Source organism: Osmerus mordax, chromosome 6, assembly GCF_038355195.1.
Source record: "Osmerus mordax isolate fOsmMor3 chromosome 6, fOsmMor3.pri, whole genome shotgun sequence".
Taxonomy (NCBI): Eukaryota; Metazoa; Chordata; class Actinopteri; order Osmeriformes; family Osmeridae; genus Osmerus; species Osmerus mordax.
In genome coordinates this window covers 18,918,236-18,940,250 of record NC_090055.1, presented here as the reverse complement: position 1 = coordinate 18,940,250, position 22,015 = coordinate 18,918,236, and the positions used below count along the sequence as shown (strand labels likewise).

The 22,015-nt window shown below is 45.9% G+C and overlaps 4 protein-coding genes and 1 pseudogene across 4 annotated transcripts; 4 read left to right on the top strand and 1 right to left on the bottom strand.

Annotated features, from left to right (window-relative positions):
* Nucleotides 1–863: 863 nt before the first annotated feature.
* Nucleotides 864–3,532, top strand: LOC136944646 (transmembrane protein 222-like). Its single transcript, XM_067238492.1, has 6 exons — nt 864–991; nt 1,315–1,399; nt 1,521–1,552; nt 1,633–1,729; nt 2,036–2,166; nt 3,019–3,532. The coding sequence occupies exons 1-6, from the start codon at nt 873–875 to the stop codon at nt 3,104–3,106; spliced, it is 552 nt and encodes a 183-aa protein (XP_067094593.1). The 5' UTR covers nt 864–872; the 3' UTR covers nt 3,107–3,532.
* A 335-nt stretch (nt 3,533–3,867) lies between these two features.
* LOC136944831 (trophoblast glycoprotein-like) lies at nt 3,868–5,301 on the top strand (annotated as a pseudogene).
* A 1,225-nt stretch (nt 5,302–6,526) lies between these two features.
* Nucleotides 6,527–9,823, top strand: kdf1a (keratinocyte differentiation factor 1a). Its single transcript, XM_067238328.1, has 4 exons — nt 6,527–6,767; nt 7,142–8,206; nt 8,585–8,662; nt 9,671–9,823. Exons 2-4 carry the CDS (start codon nt 7,162–7,164, stop codon nt 9,754–9,756), a joined length of 1,209 nt encoding a protein of 402 aa, XP_067094429.1. The 5' UTR covers nt 6,527–6,767; nt 7,142–7,161; the 3' UTR covers nt 9,757–9,823.
* Nucleotides 9,824–12,517: 2,694 nt separating this feature from the next.
* nr0b2a (nuclear receptor subfamily 0, group B, member 2a) lies at nt 12,518–13,934 on the bottom strand. The gene is made up of 2 exons (XM_067238517.1): nt 13,403–13,934; nt 12,518–13,175 (listed from the first exon to the last, which is right to left on the bottom strand). The coding sequence occupies exons 1-2, from the start codon at nt 13,932–13,934 to the stop codon at nt 12,934–12,936; spliced, it is 774 nt and encodes a 257-aa protein (XP_067094618.1). The 3' UTR covers nt 12,518–12,933.
* A 5,155-nt stretch (nt 13,935–19,089) lies between these two features.
* Nucleotides 19,090–21,954, top strand: gpatch3 (G patch domain containing 3). The gene is made up of 7 exons (XM_067238360.1): nt 19,090–19,521; nt 19,654–20,105; nt 20,455–20,629; nt 20,976–21,035; nt 21,177–21,298; nt 21,388–21,515; nt 21,675–21,954. The coding sequence occupies exons 1-7, from the start codon at nt 19,095–19,097 to the stop codon at nt 21,856–21,858; spliced, it is 1,548 nt and encodes a 515-aa protein (XP_067094461.1). The 5' UTR covers nt 19,090–19,094; the 3' UTR covers nt 21,859–21,954.
* The last annotated feature ends 61 nt before the right edge of the window (nt 21,955–22,015 follow it).

The window sequence follows — 22,015 nt, the reverse complement described above, 5'->3', positions numbered from 1 at the left end:
CGAGGATTGATTACGATGAGCTCCTACTTTTTTCTTTTCTTTATGTAAACCCAATCTAACAGAGGCTTCTTCGATTCTGTACAGATTATTTTGCCACACGCAGAAATGATCCAGGTGCAGAATTTAACACACAAGCCTGCAACAACCCATTTGGCGTCCTCGTTCTGACACACAGGAAACAGGTGGTGGTGTCCCAGACTCCCTGGCCTACAACATGATAAACTCTGTAGCTTCATTGTCGTTCATCAATGTCTTCCATGATTTTACTTTTGCTGAGTGTATACTTTTAAATGTGCGCCTAATGCATCACTGTCGACCGAATGTTGGACTGCTGTAGAGAACCACTGCAGCTCGGGGTCAACAGTCTGCCAGCTTGGCACACTAATGAGGGTGACCCAGCTGGAGCAGGTATCCGTTATGATGATTAAGGACCTTAAGGACAGGCAAAGAAAGACCCGTTACAATGAGGTTTCAAAGCGTCTTTGACTAAAATCAGCCCTCGTTATTTGCGCTGCACCGTATTGTGAACAAATCTACACCGACATGCCATTGAGAAGAGTTATTTAAAGCAAAGTGGATATAATAGATCATTCACTGAGCGCTCAGAGTTGGTTGGTTTGCATGGTTTGTGAATGCACAAATCTTCTCTGTCTAGTACCGGGGAATAGTACCCACACCAATCTTCTCTGTCTGGTACTGGGTAATAGTACCCACACACATCTTCTCCGTCTAGTAGGCTACTGGGTACTAGTACCCAGTTCTTACCCGCTGTAGTAGTTCACATGGTTTCCTACGACACGGTGCAACCGGGTGAAACAAATCGAGGAACCCGCTTGTTTCTGTTTACGTCACATGACCTGTCAAAATCAGTGATGGCGGAGGCGGATGAAACAGACATGATGATGAATTACCACGGGGGATTCGAAAAAATGGACAAAAAAAACTGTCGTTATCCGTATTGCATTGTTTGGACACCAATCCCCATTCTGTCGTGAGTTGCACGTTCTCTACGTTTGCAATGGCTACTAGCTTTGCTATAGTGATGTAGTGTTGCTTGTGCAGTGCTAATTAGCTTTAGCCAGTAATGTGGATAGAGAACGTTCAAGAATGGCAGTGCAATGAAGCTATGTTAAAGATAGTTCCTGGTGCAATATGAAAGTTAATTGTTGGCGTTTGAAAACGATATGTTATAGAGATTCCCATGTAGCCTTTCTAATAATAATAAGTACGCTTGCGTAACTGTATATCTCCATACCAGTGCCAATGTAGGACAATCATAGGTGACACAGATATTTTCTGTTTCGTGCCACTCAGGTGGGTTTTGCCCTTCATTGGTCACATGGGCATATGTACCTCCTCCGGCGTGATCCGAGACTTCGCGGGATCTTACTTTGTGTCTGTAAGTTTAAACAGTGGCTCAAGTTTGACGTTTTGAAACGTAGGCCTATTACAGTCTTGTAATTAATATTCGCACAACAGTGTTGTGCAGATCAGTCTGAAAATTTCAACTTGCTTTTCAGGAGGGCAATATGGCTTTTGGGCGGCCAACCAAGTAAGCTGGCCTTCATTTAAAACATCCAAATCATTCAATATTGTCAGAGCATCTTTAAAGCCTTTCTTCTCTTTCTCCAGGTACTGGCAGTTGGACGTTGACAAGGTGTGTGGCAGTGGGTCTGCAGCTTGGGACAAGGCAGTTAGTGACTCGTCAGAGGAGTACAAACGCAGAACGGTACGCAATGTAGAGCAGGTTGGAGAGACTGAGAAGCCACTCAACACTGGCTTGGAAAATGTGTATGTGTGTGTGTGTGTGTGTGTGTGTACATAGAAGACATACAGTATACAGTATTCTAATGTTGGTGACACTCTAGAGATGAACTGTATATGATAAAATAAAAAATATATAGTTATACCTACCTGGCTGATTCTGGCTAGCAGCATTAAAGCAATCACCACATTAAGTAAAATGACAGTGGCCAATCAGAAGAAGGGGTATTCTGGTCAGTAGGTATGACTGTTGTCTTTCTGTGTCCTGCAGCATAACCTCTGCTGTGACAACTGCCACTCTCATGTGGCCCTCGCCCTCAACCTGATGCACTACGACAACAGCACCTCCTGGAACATGGGAAAGCTCTGTGTGCTGGCCCTCCTCCACAGCAGACACGTCAGGTACGCCAGCCTCTCGCTGTCCGTGTGGCAGGTGGAGATCGGTTAAGCTCACTCCTCAGGTGTGGGTATACAGGCCACCTGTGCCAATTGAATCGCTAGCTTTACGTTGGCATAGCTGGTAGTGGGTGCGCTTGGGGAGTCGGAGGGGTTAGGGTTTGAATCCAGGTGCGGGTGAACATCGGCCATGTGTACCTCCGACGGTGGTGCGACCGCGTCCGTTATATCCTCACTTCATCACGTTTATAGCAGTGGAGAGGGGGACAATGCCATCGTAATCGATTCACTCACAGTAAACTCGCCATCCCTGATGTCTGCTGAGACCAAACCTGATCTCGTCCACGAACCAGATCAGGTCTACGATGCAGAAACCGGTTGCTTGTGACGAGCGTGGCGCGGGATGGTGCTTTCGGCACACGGCTGTGAGAATCCCCCTTTGTGTTCCCCACCTGACCCACATACGATGCCGACGTGACCTCTTTGTGCTGCCTCTGCATTTCGCTCCCAGGGTCTTTTAACAGCAGGGCGTCGTGTAATTCATCACTGCCAGATGTGTCCCCCCCTCCTACGTCACTGGTGGAGGTCACCTCTCTGTGGGGGAGGGAGGGTGTGGGGGGGGGTCCACTTCAGGGGGGAACGACTGTAGGACAAGGGGAGGGGGTAAGGGGGGGGGGGTGTTACGGAGGGGTGAGGGGCAATTTAACAGCCAATGCCCTTACCTGTCTCAGCTACATGACAAATGTGTTGCGAGTCCAACAGGAGAGTGTGGTTTTCACCAGCTCTGCTGAAAGCTCGGCTTTTTTAATGACCGCTTCCAGGACCACCCTCACTGTCCTCCCTGTGTCCTGTGTGCAGCTGTGTGGCGTTTCTCAAGACCTGGTTGCCCTTCTTAATGCTCAGCGGAGTCATTGCTACCTTCATCCTAGCGCTCAACCTGCACTGACCTCAGGGGACGACCGAGGGAGACGAAGAGAGAGGACCACAGACTGCTCCCCTTTCAGCAGAACGGACGTGTTAATGGTCTGACTTTGACAAGCCAAATTGTGTTCAATGTGGAAAACTAAAGCTGTTTGTTACAACGCTGTATTTCTTCTTTTCTCCCCCTTAGAAAGTCAAATCAGTTTGATCAGAATGTGTTAAATATTCATATTTCCATCATTTATTTTTGTTTGTCACACATAACCATGTGAGCTGCCTGTCAACATTTCCTTTTCCAATTTCAGAGAAAACTTGAATGTTTGGGAATTACAAACCAACTAAGAGCAATAGAATAATCATTAAGTCATGTTCATTTATTTAAAGTTGTTATTTATTTAGAAAATGTGCATATCTATGTATTCCATGTGTTTTTGCAATATAAACTATTTTGATCTTGTGTTGTTCCACTTCTTTTATGTACACACGCAGACATACTTGTTCCTGCATAAATGCCTCGTGCCCCCCATCTTTAATTCAGCGGATAAGTAGTGTTCTGTATCTTTAAGAGAAACGCGCACCTGTTTTCCACAATATTCTGCGCGATATTTCAACTAGACTTTCATTCGGTAGATCTTCTATTACTGTACACTAGTTGAACCACCATCTCTTCAAAAAAACGTTATTTTAACATCTCACGTAGATTTGTTAAAACCTTCACATTGCTGTGGGTTTAGGATTGGTTAGTTTCTATTTTTTATCTATTTAAAAATATATATTTTGGTAAATATGGGTAGTTATATTATGGCTATATTTTGTGTTGCGTTGCTTTGTGCACCTTACCCGTGCCTGCAGTGTCCGTTAGGCTGCGAATGTTTTGCCGCTACGCGCACAGTCAAGTGCGTCTCCAAGGATCTGCGCGCGGTACCTCAAGGTATTCCAGGATACACAAGGGCGGTTATCATCACTGGGAACAATATATATAGAATCGGACCGGATTCCTTCAATACACCGGAGAACGTCACAAACCTGATTTTGAGCAACAATGGGTGAGACATATTGTGAGCTACACATAATACACTGTGTATGTATAATTTTATGAGGATAAGACGTTCATGAAATACGTTCACTTAAAAACGATTGTCTGTCTAAAAGGCGACACACTACATGATGCATTGACTTATGAAGTAGATGTGTTTTTCAACATGCCCTGTTTGTCTTCTCAGAATAACAGAGATTGCGTCTCACGTCTTCTCTGTCTTGTCTAACCTGCGTTACCTGGACCTGAGCTGCAACCGGCTGGCTCTTATCCACCCCGAGGCGCTCAGCATTCCTGGCAGCCCTCTCCAGGAGCTCAACCTCAGCCGCTCTCTCTACAACACCACCTCCCTGACTGACCTCACCACAGCCCTGCGCTGGGGGGGCTTGGGCGGGCTGCTCCGCCTGGACCTGTCTGGCAACCACCTGGTCCTCCTGCCCCCAGGCATGTTCTCCCACCTCTCCAGCCTGCAGCACCTCCTCCTGCCCAACAACTCCCTGGTGGCTGTCTACAACGGCACCTTCTCGGGCCTCCCGCGCCTGGAGGTGCTGGACCTGAGCCACAACGCCTTGAGCACCTTCCGAGCAGACGCCGTGCAGGAGCTGGCGAGGCTGGGCCGAGCCCGCGTCCTGCTCAGCCGCAACCCCTATACCTGCTCCTGTGAGATCCTAGACTTTGTTGTCTGGCTGAACAGCTCTCGGGCCGTGGTAGGGGACGTGGAGACCCTGAGCTGCAGCTCTCCTCAGGAGTTTCGGGGTACGCGTCTGAGGGGACTCGGGGTACAGACCATAGGCTGCCGCGGTCCCATCCAGGGAGAGGTGGCCGACCTTTCCCTGCAGACCTCGTATGTGTTCCTGGGGCTGGTGCTGGGGTTTGTCGGCATGGTATTTCTGTTCGTTCTCTATCTCAACCGTCAAGGTATTCAAAAGTGGATGGTAGACATGCTTGACGCCTGTCGGGATGTGTTGGAAGGGTATCACTACCGCTACGAGATCGACTCGGACCCGCGGCTTGGGCACCTCTCGGCGGACGGCCGTCTGGGGAAGGTACCAGGGAACGCCCGCTTTGGTCAGGCTCCCTCGGACATGCGGTCAACACCGCTAGCTTTAGACAGCTGTCTAGTTCAAATCCCCACAGACACGCAGCTCAAACAGGTGTCCATCACACCTCCCGTTGATTTGTGATTCCCCCATTCAGGGACATGCGCATTTAGGTACATGCGAAGCTCTAAAATATGTTAAGTAGGTGTTAATGATTTCTGACAAGATTTCTGAGATCAAATGTCACAACAAAAAAATGTGAATTGTCTGGACACTGATACTGGCTAAAGGAGCTAACAGCTTACCCCGACCTCAATTACATGGATGCCACATATGATGATAAGTGCCTTTTAGTTTGAGGTACTGCTTCACTAATCCACCAACACGGACCCAGTCCAGATAACGAGCAAATCGTGACAAAAAAAAAGAAATTTTTAGAGATCTTGTCATTATTTTTGTCCACATTATGTACAACATACTACATCATGTTTGTGTGAGGAAAACCTTCACAGACTGGTCAAACTGGTATAAACAGGGATTTTTTGCAATGCACGTACATGGTAGGCTGTACATCATGATATGGATGATGCACAGTGTACATAGTCTGCATGTAAGGTGATAAAATGCAACTATTGTAGATTCATGCTTCTCAATAAAACGTGTTATCTCAATGATGTCTACCTGTAATTTTCCTTTCATCTTAATAGGCTACATAAGTGAACAGGGAACTATGTTGCATAGCCCCCTTCCCATATTGCTCTGTTCTTGTCTGTTGAGGGGAGACATGATTAAACGTCTAGACAGAGGCCAAGTAGGACAGGATGAAGGATCTTGGTTGCACCTGCTGGCTTTGCAGCTCTGCATTTAGACTCACTCTCTCTATCCGTGTTCCCCTTTCTGTATTGCAGGTTAATTAATGACAGCATCTGAGAAGAAATAATAGTTTACTTCCACCCTAAATGTTCGGGCAATCTGACCTAGTAAGTGTCACGAAGAGGCACATGTAAAATTAAAAATATTTCATTCATATTCCGAATCCCATGTAAAATAGTAGTTGACACAATTGAATCAATATCCGTCCTATTCTGTGACGTCACGGCTGTCTGTCGGATTGAAGATATGTTCCATTTCAAAACACTGTGTCCTAACATGTGTCCTTGTAGCCTGACATGTACTTTGTTCACTCGCAGATAGCAGGTTACTATCATGATTTGGATTATATCTTTCCAGGTCCTGCTGAGTTTGTTAACCGTTTCCATTCGTATCAGATCTGTGAATATGAGAGAGCAAGTGGGAATGGGAGGAGACAACTGTGGAAGGAATGCAACCCTGGACAACCTGTAGCCGCAGGTAACAACCTACACGGGAAGACGAGAGACTCGGAGAGAGCGCTACACTGTGGGATTTACCGACATGTTTTTAGACGCAATTGGCTGTAACTGTTGTAGTGAACACTTTTGTTGAACGACTGCTAACTTTTCCGCCGGCTGGCAGTTGTAAATCAGCTCAATCTCGTTTGGATTGAGATCTTAAAACTCGATCGAAGAAGCAAGTTTTCTGCTTGGACTTCCGTCATTTTAACAGAAATCCAAACGATTTCCTCATATGCGGTAAGTAAGATTGCGGTTAAGTTGTTTACTGAAATTACCAAAGTGCATTCCTGTGGGGCTCGACAGGTAGCTAACTTGTTACAAATATGATTGCTTAGCGGTGTGAGTCGTCCCGACATAACATTTCAACATGAGGTATAGCCTACTCTCCAGTTACAACGTTGTGTTTATCTGTATTGGGTTATATTGCCTCAGTGCAGACTACTGGAGTTGAGTTTTCACGTCAACATTTCATTTTCATTTAGTTGTGGTCTGTGAAAAATGTCCGTTTCTTGGAAGACGCCTATATGGAGTGTGTCAAAATATTGTATCACAAAAGTTGTCAGACGTCATGTGGGCAATGTCCGATTGTTTTCATTCGAAAACTTCGACAGGTCCCAACCGCGGTTGAGCCATGCCTGGTGCTCCTCAGCCGTCGCGCCACAGCAAGCAGTCCGCTGCCAAGGGCGACGGGTACAGACAGGGCCGCACCATCTCTAGGGACAGCAGCACCAGCCAAGACTCCTACAACAAGGACCCCTACGCGGCAGAACACACGCGCGATCACCACGCCGACCGATACCGCCACCCCGAGGCCCAGCCCGGTCGCAGGAGCGCCCATCGTCACGTGAACGGGCGGGGGTCAGAGACTCTGGGCTTCATCCCCGGGTCGGCAGATGCGCCCCAGGGGAGGCAGGCCTGCGGCTCCTGCACCTCGATGGGCTGGAGCGGCTGCAAGGCCCTCATCTGCTGCGTCCTCACCTGCGGCTTCTACGGCAGCCGCGAGCCCTGCCTGCCGGTGAACGAGAGCTCCACGGACCACGCCAACAAGGCCAACCCGGAGACCCGAGCCCTCAACGGCCTGGCCCTCTCCAACCCCACCTGCGGCGTCCCTCTGGAGGCAGCCACCCAGCAGGCCAAGCCCTCCAAGCTGCCCACCAGCGACAGCTTCCGCTACCCGGACGTCCGCATCGCCGGTCAGACCGTGGTGTACCCCAGCCACTCGTCGTCCGCCCCGAAACGCACCCGGACGGGGGGCAAGGGCGACAGCCAGCGCCCCATCAGCAACACCAGCCTGTACTCCCGGGACGAGCTGGACCTGGATGACCTCAGCGACACGGGCACGGACATCGACTCCCTCATCACCAAGAAGCTCCTGGAGCTGTACGCCCTGCACCAGATCGACCAGCTGGCCAAGTGCACCTCGGACTCGTCCTTCTCCCGCAAGACCAACGAGATCAGCGAGCTCATCTACAGCATCGCCCACGACTACAACCTGGAGGAGCAGGAGGCCGAGTGCCGGCTGGTGCACGGGGTGATCCGCATCAGCACGCGCAAGGGCAAGAGGAGCAGGAGCGCACCCCAGGAGCCGCCGCCGCCCAGGGCCAACGGGCGCAGCGACGGGACGCTCCCCGACAGCGGCAACGCCACCATGACCTACACCAGCACCTTCAGCGACAGTAAGATTGACACCGTAACACCAGGGCACACTGGAAGCTCACGGGTCATTTTATGAATGAGGGGGGGGTGGGGTAGTTCTGGTTACGCTTCTGCCTTTTAGAAAGTGCAGAAACAGTGTTTGATTCATAGTCTTTTACTTGGATTGTCTGAATGTAGATCGTATATATTGCTACGCAATGAGCCTCTTATCCTGATTGCAACACCTGATGTGACACCATAGTCACAACTGACAGCATGCCAGGCGTGTCAGTCATTTTCCCGTGACTCATGCTTTTTAAAAAGGTTCTGCAGGTAGTCATTTGTGTCGGCTCCTGGTCACTCTGACCATGACGGTCATGTGCGGTTGTGTTGGTGACCCTGCTGTCTCTGCGCTACAGTGGAGCCGGAGGTGAAGGTGTCTGAGCGCACGCAGTCCGACGAGCTGGCCAGGAACATGAGGCACCACAGCGGAAGACGTGAGTCACCCTGCATTCTTATTTCCTTCGTTTGTTGACACATCGTCAAGCTCCACTCAGTCCTTGGCGATGCCGGGAATAGAGGCAGAGGGGATCTGCGAAAGCTGAACTCCGGCCAACGTCGAGCAAGAGCGCGAGGCCGTCGTGAAGTAAGCACATTGTTCTGCTTTTGCGAAGCGTTTCTCTGAGGAGAGGCGTGTGTTAGCTCTCCTCCACATACTTCCACAACAATAACGTGTTCCCACAGTGTTACAAATACCTGTTTAATGGGGGGTGTTTTGGCCAGTTTTCTAGGAAATGGCTCGACGTAGCCCCCTAGGGAGAGTCAGGTATGAACCTCCAAGATGGCTGACCAGTATGGAGACTGGTGGCGATGGTCATGGGCTGTTGTGCCCAGTACAGCTTCAGGCCTTCTCTCATCTCTGCTCTCTCCAGCAGTGTACAGTATCCAGTGGCTTGGATAGGACTGAGGAAGAAGCACATTCTTTCCTTTCTGTGTGTCCCGGTCATTAGCCACCCTACACCCCCCTGACAGCCCCCCTACATCTGTCTGTTCCCCCCTCCAGGGGGGGGGGGGCATATCTCACCCCTCACCGAAGCGGCAGATCAGATCACATTAAACGCCTACCGCATAATGGTAGACGCTTTATTATGTCATTTGGTGAGGAACTCGGATTACAGATGGATTATTGTCCAACAGATCCTTTTTTGTTGTTGTGCAGTGGTGAGAATGTGAGGGAGTGTCTCGTTACAGCGCCTTTCAGAACACACCTTTCCTTCCTGAGGTGTGCCAGGGTCCCGGATTCTTCTGGAAACTTTTCATATATACCGTATATAGCCGTAGTTGGTTGTTTTTGCGTCCATCCATGTGATGCTATTTTGCACAGATTCCTATCGACACAAATGCACTGAGGATCAAATGGGACAGATTCCACCTGTTTGGTTCAGCTGTGATAACCCTCAGACGACCTGACGCTCAAACAACGGCGTTTTCTGCTTTCTCCTCAGTGAACACGTCCAGCTCCACGTTCTCCCCCTATCACAACGACAGCGAGGCCGACTCCTCGGGGGCGCCCCTGATCCACGTCCTCTGAGCGCCAGCCTCGCCATAAACACGGAGGGGCACGTTCGGCTTACAGCGTCGCCCGGCAGGACGACTGGTAGAGGTGGGGGAGGGGAGGGGGGTTGTAATCTGTCCGATCCGCCACTCGTTTACTCGTCCCGCACGGTCCTGGCGTTTCTGGTGAAAGGGTCTCCGTGGTAACAGGGGCCTGGCTGTTTCCGCCCACATCTGTCCGGCTGAAGGGGGGTGATGTCACCGCGTCCTTCAGGATTCCACAGCCATCTGTAGCCCGGGCCAAGCCTGCAATGCAGCAGAGAGAGCGCTAGTATTGTAACGTGTTTAGCTGTGTGCTGCTGGTCCACTTGTCTGGTTCAAGGTGGACAACCCAAGTGGGGAACGGCAACAGGAGAAAACATCTTGTATGTTTGTTTGTTTTTTACTGGTGAAAAGCCATGAACGTTGTTTATAGATATTTGCATGCCATTTCGCAGCTAGCTGTTTTTTGTTCTGTTTATTACTTGCGATGCTATCTGATTTATCACTCCATGTCATTACAGAGACTCTTTCTGCCATTTGAACTCGGTCCAAGAGTGGGGAGAGACACACCTGTGTGTGTATGCGTGTGCGTGTGTGCGTGTGTGTGTGTGTGTGTGTGTGTGTGTGTGTGTGTGTGTATGCATGTATTTCCACGTGCTTGTTTGATCGTATTCATTTCTCAGAGTCAGATTAGGTATTTTAAAGTCCTTTAGTAGGATTTGTACATTGTTTTTTCAAATGTAAATGTTGCTTCTTGGGTTGTTTAACTATCCGGGACATTTGGGTCTTGTATTGTTATTTTTTGGGAAAATGCTATGCAATTATTTTTTACCAAAATAAAAGATGAATATTATCCCCAAGCCTTGCCTTAGTATCTTGCATATGTATGAAATGTGTCAACATAAGAGGTCAGTGACCTCTATAACATGGTAGAGGTTTAAGTGTTGTAATACTTACAAAAAAAAACACTGTGCTGCACAAAACCTACCCAGGTAACGTGCTCTCAGAGCGAGCTGTGACTTTCGATACCTCTCCCTTCGTCCTACTGTACTCATTAGCACTGATCCACTCTGCTAGTCTCTCAACACACGCCATTGTTGAGCTCTTGGATTCAATGTGACTGCAAAGAGGGGGAGAAGACGACTGGTTTGTGTCACTTTTCTTCAGAGTCTCGTTTGTCTCTCGGGTTACTGTGCCGCCGGGCTCTCCTCTCTGGGTGTTCGTCAGGCAGCCTGTCTCCTCCCGCGGGTAGGAAGAACCCGTTAAGCTGGTTCTGGCGAAATAAAGCAAACGAAATCCTGCTGTTGTCCAAGACGCTCATTACAGAGCAGAGTAGCACTAGAGAAAATTACTCTTGATTTTTCAAGTTGTTCTCTGAGGGTCCTATAACGTCTCTGTTTGTGCTCTTAGTACTTCTCTCCTGTTGGACCTGCGTGAGGTGTGATGGGTTACGTTGGGAAATGGGTTTCTATTTTGGTTGAAATAGGTGAAAGAAAATGTGGAACGTTTGTAAATGCTGACAGAACGGATCCTCAAATCCTGTAAAAGTCTGTGAACTTGATCTGAACTGAATTGTTCAGAGAACGTCATCAGATCGTTGAGAAAAGGTCCCCAAAGGAGAATGACTAGGCTGCATCAGACTGCATTGTGTGTTTGCTGCCATCCAATGGTGTTTTCTAAGTTAGGCAGTTGCTTGCAAGCTATTTTGTATGACAACCTTTCAACCTGTCTGTATATATAGGATATATATATATATATTTGTTTTTATTGTATAATATAATTATTTTATGTGAAACAATTTGTTGTATTCTGCTAGTTGTGTAGGCCTATATTTTTTAAAAAGTGCCAGATTCAGTTTCAGAGAACGGCAACCTTATACTACTTTTAACAATGTTATTCTTTGAATAGTATCTACTTATTGAAGCTGCGTTGTTAAATCTTACCTCTCACCCCCTGCGAGTGTGTGCTATCAAAAGATGACACAAGAGGGAGACATGGCACCTCTACAGACCGAACTTGTCCTCCTGCTTTGACGCCAAAACAACAAAACTTTGCTAGTGTGGATCAGCAGAGAGCCAACAACTAAGTTACTTATAATCAACCATTAATAATAACTGGCGTATAGGTGTTGTTTTCCATCTGTTTTACCTATCTATCCTACGTTTCAGCTTGTATGATCACAAACGCTCGGTGTTTAGTGCCCTTTAGGCCAAGCTACCTGTTGTAACCTGGGTGACTCACCGCTGTGTCATTGACTCTGTAACGTTGTGGCACAATATGTGTGTGTGTGTGGACGGGAGGGGGGGGGGGGGGAGATGGTGCCAGGCACCTACTGTACGCAAGTAAGATAAGGATACCTGTGAGGTAACCAGAGATACCATCTCAGGATGCACCAGGCACAACAGGAAATGGGGAAGGTTAGGGATGGGAAGATCAACTTTGTAGGTGATTAATTAGGAGAAGTACATCTTTATCAAGATGACTGTACTAATACGTAGGCCAATATCATAAGTATACAACGTGCAATTGTGACATTGTTTTATATCTGGAAAAAAAATTGTGTATTGATTTGGGTGAAGTGATCGAAGGTTGAGGTTAGATTTAAATAATTATTTTAAAAGTAGTTTTCTTTTCTTCATGAGATTGTGTGTCAAAGCATATATTCTGAGTGTTTGTTACATAATTCATATTCACATCACAAGAGAGACAGGTTTGCAGTTATTGTAGAAAAATATATTTATTCACATAATCTGAGAGCATTACCAGAAATAAACAACAAAGTATGAATTCAAAGTTACACAAACAAGTGTGTTTTTAGACAGAACTCTTCACAACACGCCAACAGAATATCGAGACGTTTTATACTATCAACCACAGGAAATAGCAAAACGATGACAGACATAGCCTGTGTGACCTCAAATTGAAAAAGTAAAAAATAGCTAATTTAGAGTTGTATGTAAACAATAGCAAACTATTTATAATGTCTTCTCGATGTGCCAAAGAAAGATGACTGTCACACCTCAAACACTCATAGGCACTCATTTATAGTTTTTCTATCCATAATAAGTGCTTATTTGTCATTCCTTCATCTCACGAGGAAATGTCTCTTGACAGTCATATTGTATGAAAGTAGGACTTTTTCCCAAATGTCCAGTTAGGCTACATTTCTGGACTACCTGCAGAAGAGCATGTCCACCAGCAATTCAAGAAGGTCAGCCTGGCCAATGACAGGCCGGAAGAACAGCTCAGTGATGAGGTTGGGCGTAATGGTTTTGAGCGTGGAGGCGGTCAGCAGGATGCGAGCGAAGCGCCCGCTGTCTCCGGGATGAAGAGGCTGGACAACCTCGCTCAGAGCGTGCTGCGCCTCTTGCTGTAAGCCCTCAATGAACACAGCTGCCTTTAAATCTGGAACATCTGTTAAATAAGCAAAAGTAAGATGAGTGATAATGTTCTATTATTTTCAATCGTCACAGTTAAGCCTAAACACCATGGGTATTTTTTTGCAATCCATCTGATAATTGATTAGTTAATCTGAGTAAAGCAGTTTAGTGTTTTTCAACGATTAATTGTCATCACAGTTTAAAAAGACATTTCTCGTTTCTCGATTCGTATATTCAATCAGAAGGAATGGGGAAACTCACCAGGATTGAAAATGATGGTTCCCTTCAGGTATGCATACTCCTTGGGACTTAAATCCAAACTCCAGAACTTTTTAAGGCAAGACTTCAGTTTGCTCACCCCAGCCATGGTGGGCTGCTCTCTCTCCGTTCCCAAATATTCCTGACAGTTCAGAAGGATTCTCTTCAGCATGCTGTCAGCAGGGCTGTCGAGGACTTCGAAATCCAGACCTTCTTGGGCCAGACCCAATATGAATAGAGGTGCCCAACAGCTCTGGAGTAGCAACAGCTGGTCGTGTGGTGGAAGCTGGTTAAAAGCAGGCAGGTTTTTCATAAAATGGACGGTCTTTACCAACACCGCAGAAGCCTCTTGGCAAACCTCGGCTGGGCTTTTCAAGCACACCGTCCGTCGCGTCTCACAGTTGCATCTGTGTGGTGTTGTTTTGTTCTGGTTGTCGTGTCTCGTCTCACTGCCATCTGTGCGGCTGAGGATGTTGAACAGAATGGCATGAGAATGCCTTTCACTGTAATCTGAACAATGACATTCATTATCCATGGCGAGGCTGTCGAGAACAAACAAGGTCGTTGTTTTTTATTATTTTTTTATAAAAAAATCTTCATTCGGTTAAAACGCTTCTCTTACAGACAAGCTCTTACTGAGTCTGAATGTTCTGGTGCTCCAACGTCCCTCTGGGAGTCTTTATATGGCCCAGCTTAGTGAACCTTGACCTGTCAATACTCCCTCTGTAAAAAAATAACTGCCTGAACGCCCTGGCGGCTGACGGCCTGCCCTAAAGAGATAAATAAGATTTTCTCAATGAAAAGCAACTGACACACCAGGGCATGTATATCAGGTGCACTGGGCCCTTATCTCTCAGGCTGTGTCATTACCGCAGGCTGTACCAAGCTACCAAGGACTGGGAGAGTCATCAGACTGAAAGTATATGGCCCCACTGGCTGACAGCTCACACCTAACAGGGTTGGAAGAGGCCAAAACAAACAGGGAGCATTGACCTACAAGGTAAGACCTCAAAAGACGAAGACAACCTTTACTCTCGATTGACTGTCCTCCTGCAGTACATGAAGAGGAGCACGATTTTATTTTATGAGGACCATGTTATCCCTGTCTGTGATCAAATGAGCTATGTTGTAGTTTTGTGAAATATGAAGATGGACTACATTTACATTTAGTCATTTAGCAGACGCTCTTATCCAGAGCGACTTACAGTAAGTACAGGGACATTCCCCCCGAGGCAAGTAGGGTGAAGTGCCTTGCCCAAGGACACAACGTCATTTATCACGGCCCGGAATCGAACCAGCAACCTTCTGATTAATAACCCGATTCCCTAACCGCTCAGCCATCTGACCCCCCCGTGAGACTTGGATGATTATTCATCATGGCGCATGAGTACCTTTCAATTCCTAAAACTTAAATTCTAGAGGGTGATGTGTTCCATATAACACTGTGTTTTTACCATCATATTTTACAATTAATATTTGTATGACCCTATGCTCACTCTGAGCAGATATTTCAAATAATTTGATGAATTATGTTTTTTTCTCTCAATTGTTTGTGTTAAACAGTTAACATGTAGCCCCAAACTGGAACACCTACACTCAAGACAAACAATACCTGACACAAAATCAACTATGTTCACATAAACAAACAACTTGGCATCATATAAAATATTTTAACACTTTTAATCAATCATTAAGCAATGTACCCTAACAAAGTTCTTTGCCCTTTACCATTTGTTGATTTGATGATACAATAACATTTCATATTTTTTAAAGCTTTTTTGGGGTGAACATTTTCAATACATGCAAATAGTCCCCTCTTTTACAGCAGTCCATCTGCTCTTACAATCCAATAAGAATGATAGAGTGATTTCACCTGGCTAGAACTAGTTCACACTTTCCCCTGTGCTGATGATATGACTTACTGAAATTATGTTAGCAGTCATTTTATGCCAAGGCCCAGCAAGCTTTGCAAACACAAAATGTATGTCGCTCCCAATACTTTTGGCCACGGCTGTATATACCATAACAGTAGACGGTTACACATTAAGCTGTATTTATTTTTCTTAGAATGTTGTTTAATAAAATACAGTATGATGATAAAAATGTCCATTCAAGACCATGGATATCCAGAAATGAAGCCTTTTTTATGTATAATTTTGTCCTTTACAAATTACATGTAATCTGCACTCTATATACTAAGAATACAACATAAATAAATAAAATAAAAACAAGCAAAAAAACACTGCATAAACAAACAATGCAAAAAGACAACACTTCATTCGCTCCATTCGTTATTACCAATCAGGCCACATGTTTTCATGAGCATCACATTAAACTTTTACATGTTTTCATTAGCATCCCATTAAACTTTTTCCCCTCACAATGCAGTGGGGAAAATATGTCATTATGTGGCTCATTGGAATGTGTACCTGTAAAATATGAATCAGGACATTGCTGGTTGAACAATTGCGCAAAGAAGCACAAGGTCAGAAGAGGTTCACAAATGGATTTGTATGAGTTGAGACCAAACGTTTGTCATTAGCTTACTGAAAGCAATGAGAAAATGACTATTTTGCAACTAAAAAAAGAACACTGTTGTGCTCGTTAGATTAAGTTGCAGATAAAAAAAAATCATTTGCAAATGTTTGGGCAATTTTAGTTAAAGTATCTCAGCAGTTGAGAAAAGTGTAACAGTAGATCCACCAGGCCCTTACGAGGCCTGGGTACTCCTCCTCCAGAAAACCTTTCATACATGGATCTTAAATCTTCCTCTTTGAAAAAACAAAACAAAAAAGGTGCCTGGATTGTCATGAACAGCCGTCATCAGCAGTAAGCACATAGAGATCCTGGGAACAAATGTGTCTTGTTTCCGTCTGTATGTTCTTGTATCAGTGTATCAAGATGTTATTGTGTTAGTGGAAACCCCTTTTAATATGACTCTCTCTCAATTGTTATCTCTGCAGTGCCTGGCACAGAGTCTTCAGGATGATAAGACGTTTTATTATGATTTTGTTCAAAGCATCAGGATATGAATGAGGGATCATTGGTGATATGTCTGTGGGTCGTCGTTTTTTTGGCTTGTCCAAGGTTTGGAGATCCCTCTGTGTGCTTGATATTATCAAGTCCCTGACGTGCAAGCTGTCGCTTTACGAATGACAGACCACTTAGAGACTGTGTGGGAATGTTGGAACGTCTGAGACAGTTCCTGTCAAGGTCAGTTCGCGTGGTGAATGGCCGCAATAAAGAGATTACAGGTGCCAGCCACCGGTAGTCACCTGAATCATGGGAATGTTTCAATAATCTCTGCTATCTCATCTGTACACCCAAATCATATTGGTGGTTATAGTTTGCGACCGTGTCTTGGCTTGAATCTAGACCTGTGTCACGTCCCCAACACATGTGGAGATGACACTAGTTTGCAATAACCAACTTCACTGAACAATTTGTCCTTCATATTGTTTAAAAGGTAGGGATGATAGACAAACATTCATATTCGGAGGGAATAAGCACATCTCATGATTAAATGTTTCTGTCCATATGAAAATGGTGCCTGTATGTACATGGTCAGGGAATGTGATCTACAGTACACTCTCTAGTCATCCAGCTGTAGTAATTCCCCAGGCATGCTGGCAGTAGTAAAAGCTTGAGATAAGGGATGTATTTATAAGTCTCAGGAGCAGGTTGAGCCAGGCACAGAGGACAGATGCTTATCACCGCACCGATCGTAAAAGAAAACTGACCTTCCTTGAAATGTTATATGGGCTTTGTGCCATCCTTGGAGACAGGTGTCGGGCCATGGCGCTCATCCCTGCCAGGATCTGCATCCCCTGGCCGCGGTAGCACGCGTGCACTCAGAGAAGCGGAGTTTAACTGCTGCACTTCGAATTCACCTCTTAAATGGAACAAATAGCGACGTGGAAGACTCTACAGGGTTTTTTCATAGTAACAAGGGACTCATTTATCTGCATTAATACGTTTATTTGTCTGTTACATTAAGGCGACGCGTCGTTTAGTATTGTTGATTAATCCAAAGTTCTCCAAAGTTCCATATTGCCATGCACCTTAGCTACATATGCCGACTGATAGGCCTGTCTATGTGACTCGACATCACATGCAGGTTTATGAACAATATTTTTTCCTTTAATCTAGGCTACCTCCATCTGTCCATTCTCTGTGGGTGTGGTCTGACCAGGATGCCCCGTCTTTGCTACCCCGTCCCTCCCTGCCCTCTAACGTGGTTTCTGTTTCAATTTAATTTAGTTTAATATGGATTTTCAATTAACCGCTTGCTCAGGACGTTTTTTCACCTGATATAATGTGTACCCCCTCCCCTAACATGCAAAGGGTAAGTCCTGCCATCATGTGTGTTATTTTCTGTGTTCTTTTGGTCACAATGAACAACCTGAGATAATATGGAGGTGTCTGCTCTTCTCTAGCAAAAGTTACAGAGGGGAAACACATTACACCGTTTTTTCACCAATTGTTTTCATTGAGGTGCTTTAGTATCTTTAATACCGACCGTCCCTTCAACCCAGCACTGCATTAGCTACTCTACTGACAACATAGGCCTAATTTTGTAGTATCGTAAAGGACAGTGTGTAGCATTTTATTAGTAATCACTTATAGTAATTAATAGTTATTTAGTCACATATATGAAAATTACACTATTAACACATTTGTTTACAATAACCAATTTCACAGAACAGTATTTCCCTTCGTTTGACCAGGTTCAGCAAGTATGTCTCTCACTCAGGTCATTCACCCTGAAGGGGATACAAATACCTGTTTGTGTGGTGGTCATGACTCTTGGCCTTGACCTACTGCAAATGTAAGGTTCAGCTTCTCAAGGACACTAGCAGTGACATCGCCCTCTTGTGACGCTATCTAACTATCTGTGAGCCCTTCTTAGTAGACAAGAGCTCTCTCTGGCGACTGGTTTGACGTATAAGTGACTGGATTGTGCGCAAGCCCAAGATTGTATACACACTAATTGAACAAAACTTCAGACTTGTATAAGACAGACCGATTCTTTTTGTCCTTGTATATCATAGCCCTACACAACCATAATACTCTGCCCATGTAATGACACTTTCAAATTTACATTTATGCATTCAGCAGAAATGCGAATCAAATGTATCAATCTAGCCTACAATATGTCTATCTATACACCCCCATTGGGACCTCTTAAAATGTGTTCTTGTTTACATTTGCTGTAGGCCTACTGTGGATACTGAATACAGAACACATTATTCAATGATCTATAAAGTAAACGCAAAGACTTAAGTACTGTATGTTTGTGACACTCTTCACTCTCTTTCTATTTTCCACATTGTATATTGCACTTCCACTCCCACGTGCACCCCATTGGTTGTTTTACGAGTCAAATCGCCCGGTGAGGCCGTGTCAAAAACTAATGTAGCCTACTACAGGTTTAAGTGACGTCACTCATTTCCCGTTAACTTGCGCCTAGACCCGATCTCCTCAGAGGACAAAGCAGAGAATAACCTCTCCTTGACTTGACACCGTACTTTAATCAAGCGGTATATTTATCATTCATTACATACACAAGTACAATACATAATGATTTGCTGTATTATTTAGACAACTCAGAATATAAAGTTAGAGTCTGCCAAGAAATACTGTACTCTGCGGAGGTTGGATGTAGACTACATTGTTCCCTTCAACATAAACAGCCATGGCGGATTCTTCCAGTCCGGCTGTGTATGTAGTTGTTAGTAATATACCTGCTGCGTTTCGATCCGCAGATCTTAGAAACTATTTCAGCCAGTTTATAGAAGGTGGCGGTTTCTTGTGTTTCCACTACCGACACCGTCCGGAGGTTTTGAAAGGGTCTGAAATCGAAGGACCTCAAGTTGACCAGACCAGGCAGAGTCAACCAGAGGAACCCGATCAAACGGATAAGGCACATTCGAACTCTTTGGAAACAGCAGAGAGTGGTTCATCATCGAAAGGCAAGACATGTTGTTGTGTAGTTTCGGTCCATTTGAAGGAGGCTGATCGATTTGTCAAATTGTACGCATCGAATCAATGGATCGACTCGAAAGGCTCCTGGCTCGCCAGACGTTGCGTTATTAAAAGAGTGAAGGTGTCGAACTCCACAGGTAAGTCATATTCCAATTATTCCTTGATTGATTAAATACTGTTTCGTTTTTCATTTAGACTGCATTTTACGTAATGTTATGGTTGTTCGGTGCCGTCTTAAAGGGTCTTCCCAATGCAATTTTATGTTTCAGAGGACGATGGGTTCCCTTACAGAACGAAGTCAGAACAGAGACGCCGTGTGGCACTAACAGAGCGCTTTACCGAGGCGGATCTGAAAGCTCTACCGGAGCTTAATCCGCCCTCTCTGATGCCTTCTGGAAATGTTGGCACAACAATAAAGGTGTTCCTTCAGCTCATACAGTCATGCCGTCTGCCTCCACGCCTCATCCGCAAGCTGGGCCTCACCTTCCCCAAGACCAGCTGCAACCGACGCTATGGCAACGTGCCCTTTCAGTACCATGACACCAGAATAATGCCAGTCACGGAGGAGAGTGTGTTCACAGCAGATGGACAGGAGATATCTGGTCCTGGGGCAGTTGCCCCTCCACCGTCAGATGCCCAGGGTGGTTCAGCTGACCCCCCTCCCTCCACGCAGCAGACCCCAGACCCAGAGGAGGAAGATGTGCAATCAGATCCGGATGATGTGGGTTGATACCTGTAGAATGTAGCTAATCACAGGATGTGGTATCTGAATACTTGTGGAGACTTAAGTTAATGTGTTGACCCCCCCACCCACCCAATATTCTCCTTAACTCTGGCTGGCCTGTCCCCTGTGTAAAAACACTGTGTTGTATCATGGGCGTAGCTTTCATCATACATGAGTGGAACATGTCCCTCCCCCTTTTTGAAAACAGCAAATCTGCCCCCAACGCCACACTTCTTATCCAGAAAATCGTTTTTTAACAGTCATTTTTAAAACCCGTCACACCCACATTCAGGCTGAATCAAATGTACTTCCCTGTCCTGTATGTTTGTTTTGTCTCTCCACCCAGGACGAGGACCGCTGCGAGGAGTGGGAGCGCCACGAGGCCCTCTACGAGGACGTGACGAGCCAGGAGCGCTGCAAGGAGCGGCTGTACGAGGAGGAGATCGAGCTGAAGTGGGAGAAGGGCGGCTCCGGCCTGGTCTTCTACACCGACGCCCAGTACTGGCAGGAGGAGGAGGGGGGTGAGCAGAGGAGGAGGGGGGGGGGGTAGAGGAGGGGGGGGGGGGTAGAGGAGGGAGGGGGTAGAGGAGGAGGGGGGTGAGTAGATGAGGAGGGGGGGGGTAGAGGAGGAGGGGGGTGAGTAGATGAGGAGGGGGGTGGGTAGAGGAGGGGGGGGGTGAAATTTGCAATTTGGAAATAACCTGAATCGTATATGTATAATCAAATGTATTTGTACAGCTCTTTTTAGAATGTTACAGAGGGCTTCACCCATGCACATAGAACTGTACCTAAATATCACCTATGTATAGGTGATGTACTGCATCATATATATATAGTGGTTGCTTATAACTCTGCTCCTTTTCATAGATTTTGATGAGCAAACAGCGGACGACTGGGATGTGGACATGAGCGTTTACTATGATAAAGGTAACCTGACTTTACGTGGTTTTCCTCCATGGTCTGTTACAGTGAAAACTGTATTGAAGACTTACCAAGTGGTCTTACTTGAAGGGTAATGTAAAATAGGCCAGGGCTGTATCACCCAGACATGATGTCTTTCTGTCACAGACGGCGGGGACATGGATTCCCGGGACTATGTCCGCATGCGTTACGAGAAGAGGATGAGGGAGGGGCTTGAGGACAGGTCCGGACGCGACCGACCAATCGGCAGCTTTGAGAAGTTCACAAAGGTAAAGTCCTTGTGCCTGTCTGGCTGATGTTGCCTGTGTTGGGCTACATGCAGTGCATGGCTGATCCCCTTCATGTTCTCCTTCCTCAGGGGTTTGGTCGGCGTGTGATGGAACAGCAAGGCTGGAAGGATGGGGAAGGGCTTGGAAACAGCCAAGCAGGGATCCCAGATGCCCTTGAGAATGAAGGACAGCATCCTAGATGCAAAAGGGGATTTGGGTGAGTGACACATGAATTACCATGAACTGTAGAGCTGGTAAAGAATGTAAATGTAGAAAGTGCATTTCTGCTGTGTAGAAGATGCACCTCTGTTTATGAATGCATTAGGGTATTAGTAAGTATATTTGAACTTATACAAAAATTCAATTTTTTGTGCAGGTATCATGGCGAGAAGCTGAACTCATACTTTGTGAAAAAGGCCAGAACAGACTTCCATATAACGACGAAATACGATGAACCCAAAGACATTGACCAAGGTGACAGCCTACTTAGACGGCAACCGACAACCAGCATGAAATACAGAGAATGGCAGCCAGGAGGCAGCGTTGGGCCAAAAAGATGACATTAGTGAACGTGATTTTATATTTTAGGTTTCTTCGAGCTTCTTTAGCACAATATGTTGTATTGAATGCATTATATTTTTTGTTGAATAAAACACCTTGTGATATTTTTCAATTATTTAAGTTGTGCAATGACTTAACTAATACCCCATAAAAACT

Bases quoted from the DNA above. Each gene is read 5' to 3' on its own strand.
- LOC136944646 (XM_067238492.1), top strand. From the start codon at position 873: ATGGCGGAGGCGGATGAAACAGACATGATGATGAATTACCACGGGGGA. The intron at 992-1,314 runs GTGAGTTGCACG...CGTGCCACTCAG, and splicing joins ACACCAATCCCCATTCTGTC to GTGGGTTTTGCCCTTCATTG. The intron at 2,167-3,018 runs GTACGCCAGCCT...TCCTGTGTGCAG, and splicing joins CTCCACAGCAGACACGTCAG to CTGTGTGGCGTTTCTCAAGA.
- kdf1a (XM_067238328.1), top strand. From the start codon at position 7,162: ATGCCTGGTGCTCCTCAGCCGTCGCGCCACAGCAAGCAGTCCGCTGCC. The intron at 8,207-8,584 runs GTAAGATTGACA...TCTGCGCTACAG, and splicing joins CACCAGCACCTTCAGCGACA to TGGAGCCGGAGGTGAAGGTG. The intron at 8,663-9,670 runs GTGAGTCACCCT...CTTTCTCCTCAG, and splicing joins GAGGCACCACAGCGGAAGAC to TGAACACGTCCAGCTCCACG.
- nr0b2a (XM_067238517.1), bottom strand. From the start codon at position 13,934: ATGGATAATGAATGTCATTGTTCAGATTACAGTGAAAGGCATTCTCAT. The intron at 13,176-13,402 runs GTGAGTTTCCCC...CTTATTTAACAG, and splicing joins AACCATCATTTTCAATCCTG to ATGTTCCAGATTTAAAGGCA.
- gpatch3 (XM_067238360.1), top strand. From the start codon at position 19,095: ATGGCGGATTCTTCCAGTCCGGCTGTGTATGTAGTTGTTAGTAATATA. The intron at 21,036-21,176 runs GTAACCTGACTT...TTTCTGTCACAG, and splicing joins GAGCGTTTACTATGATAAAG to ACGGCGGGGACATGGATTCC. The intron at 21,516-21,674 runs GTGAGTGACACA...TTTTTTGTGCAG, and splicing joins AGATGCAAAAGGGGATTTGG to GTATCATGGCGAGAAGCTGA.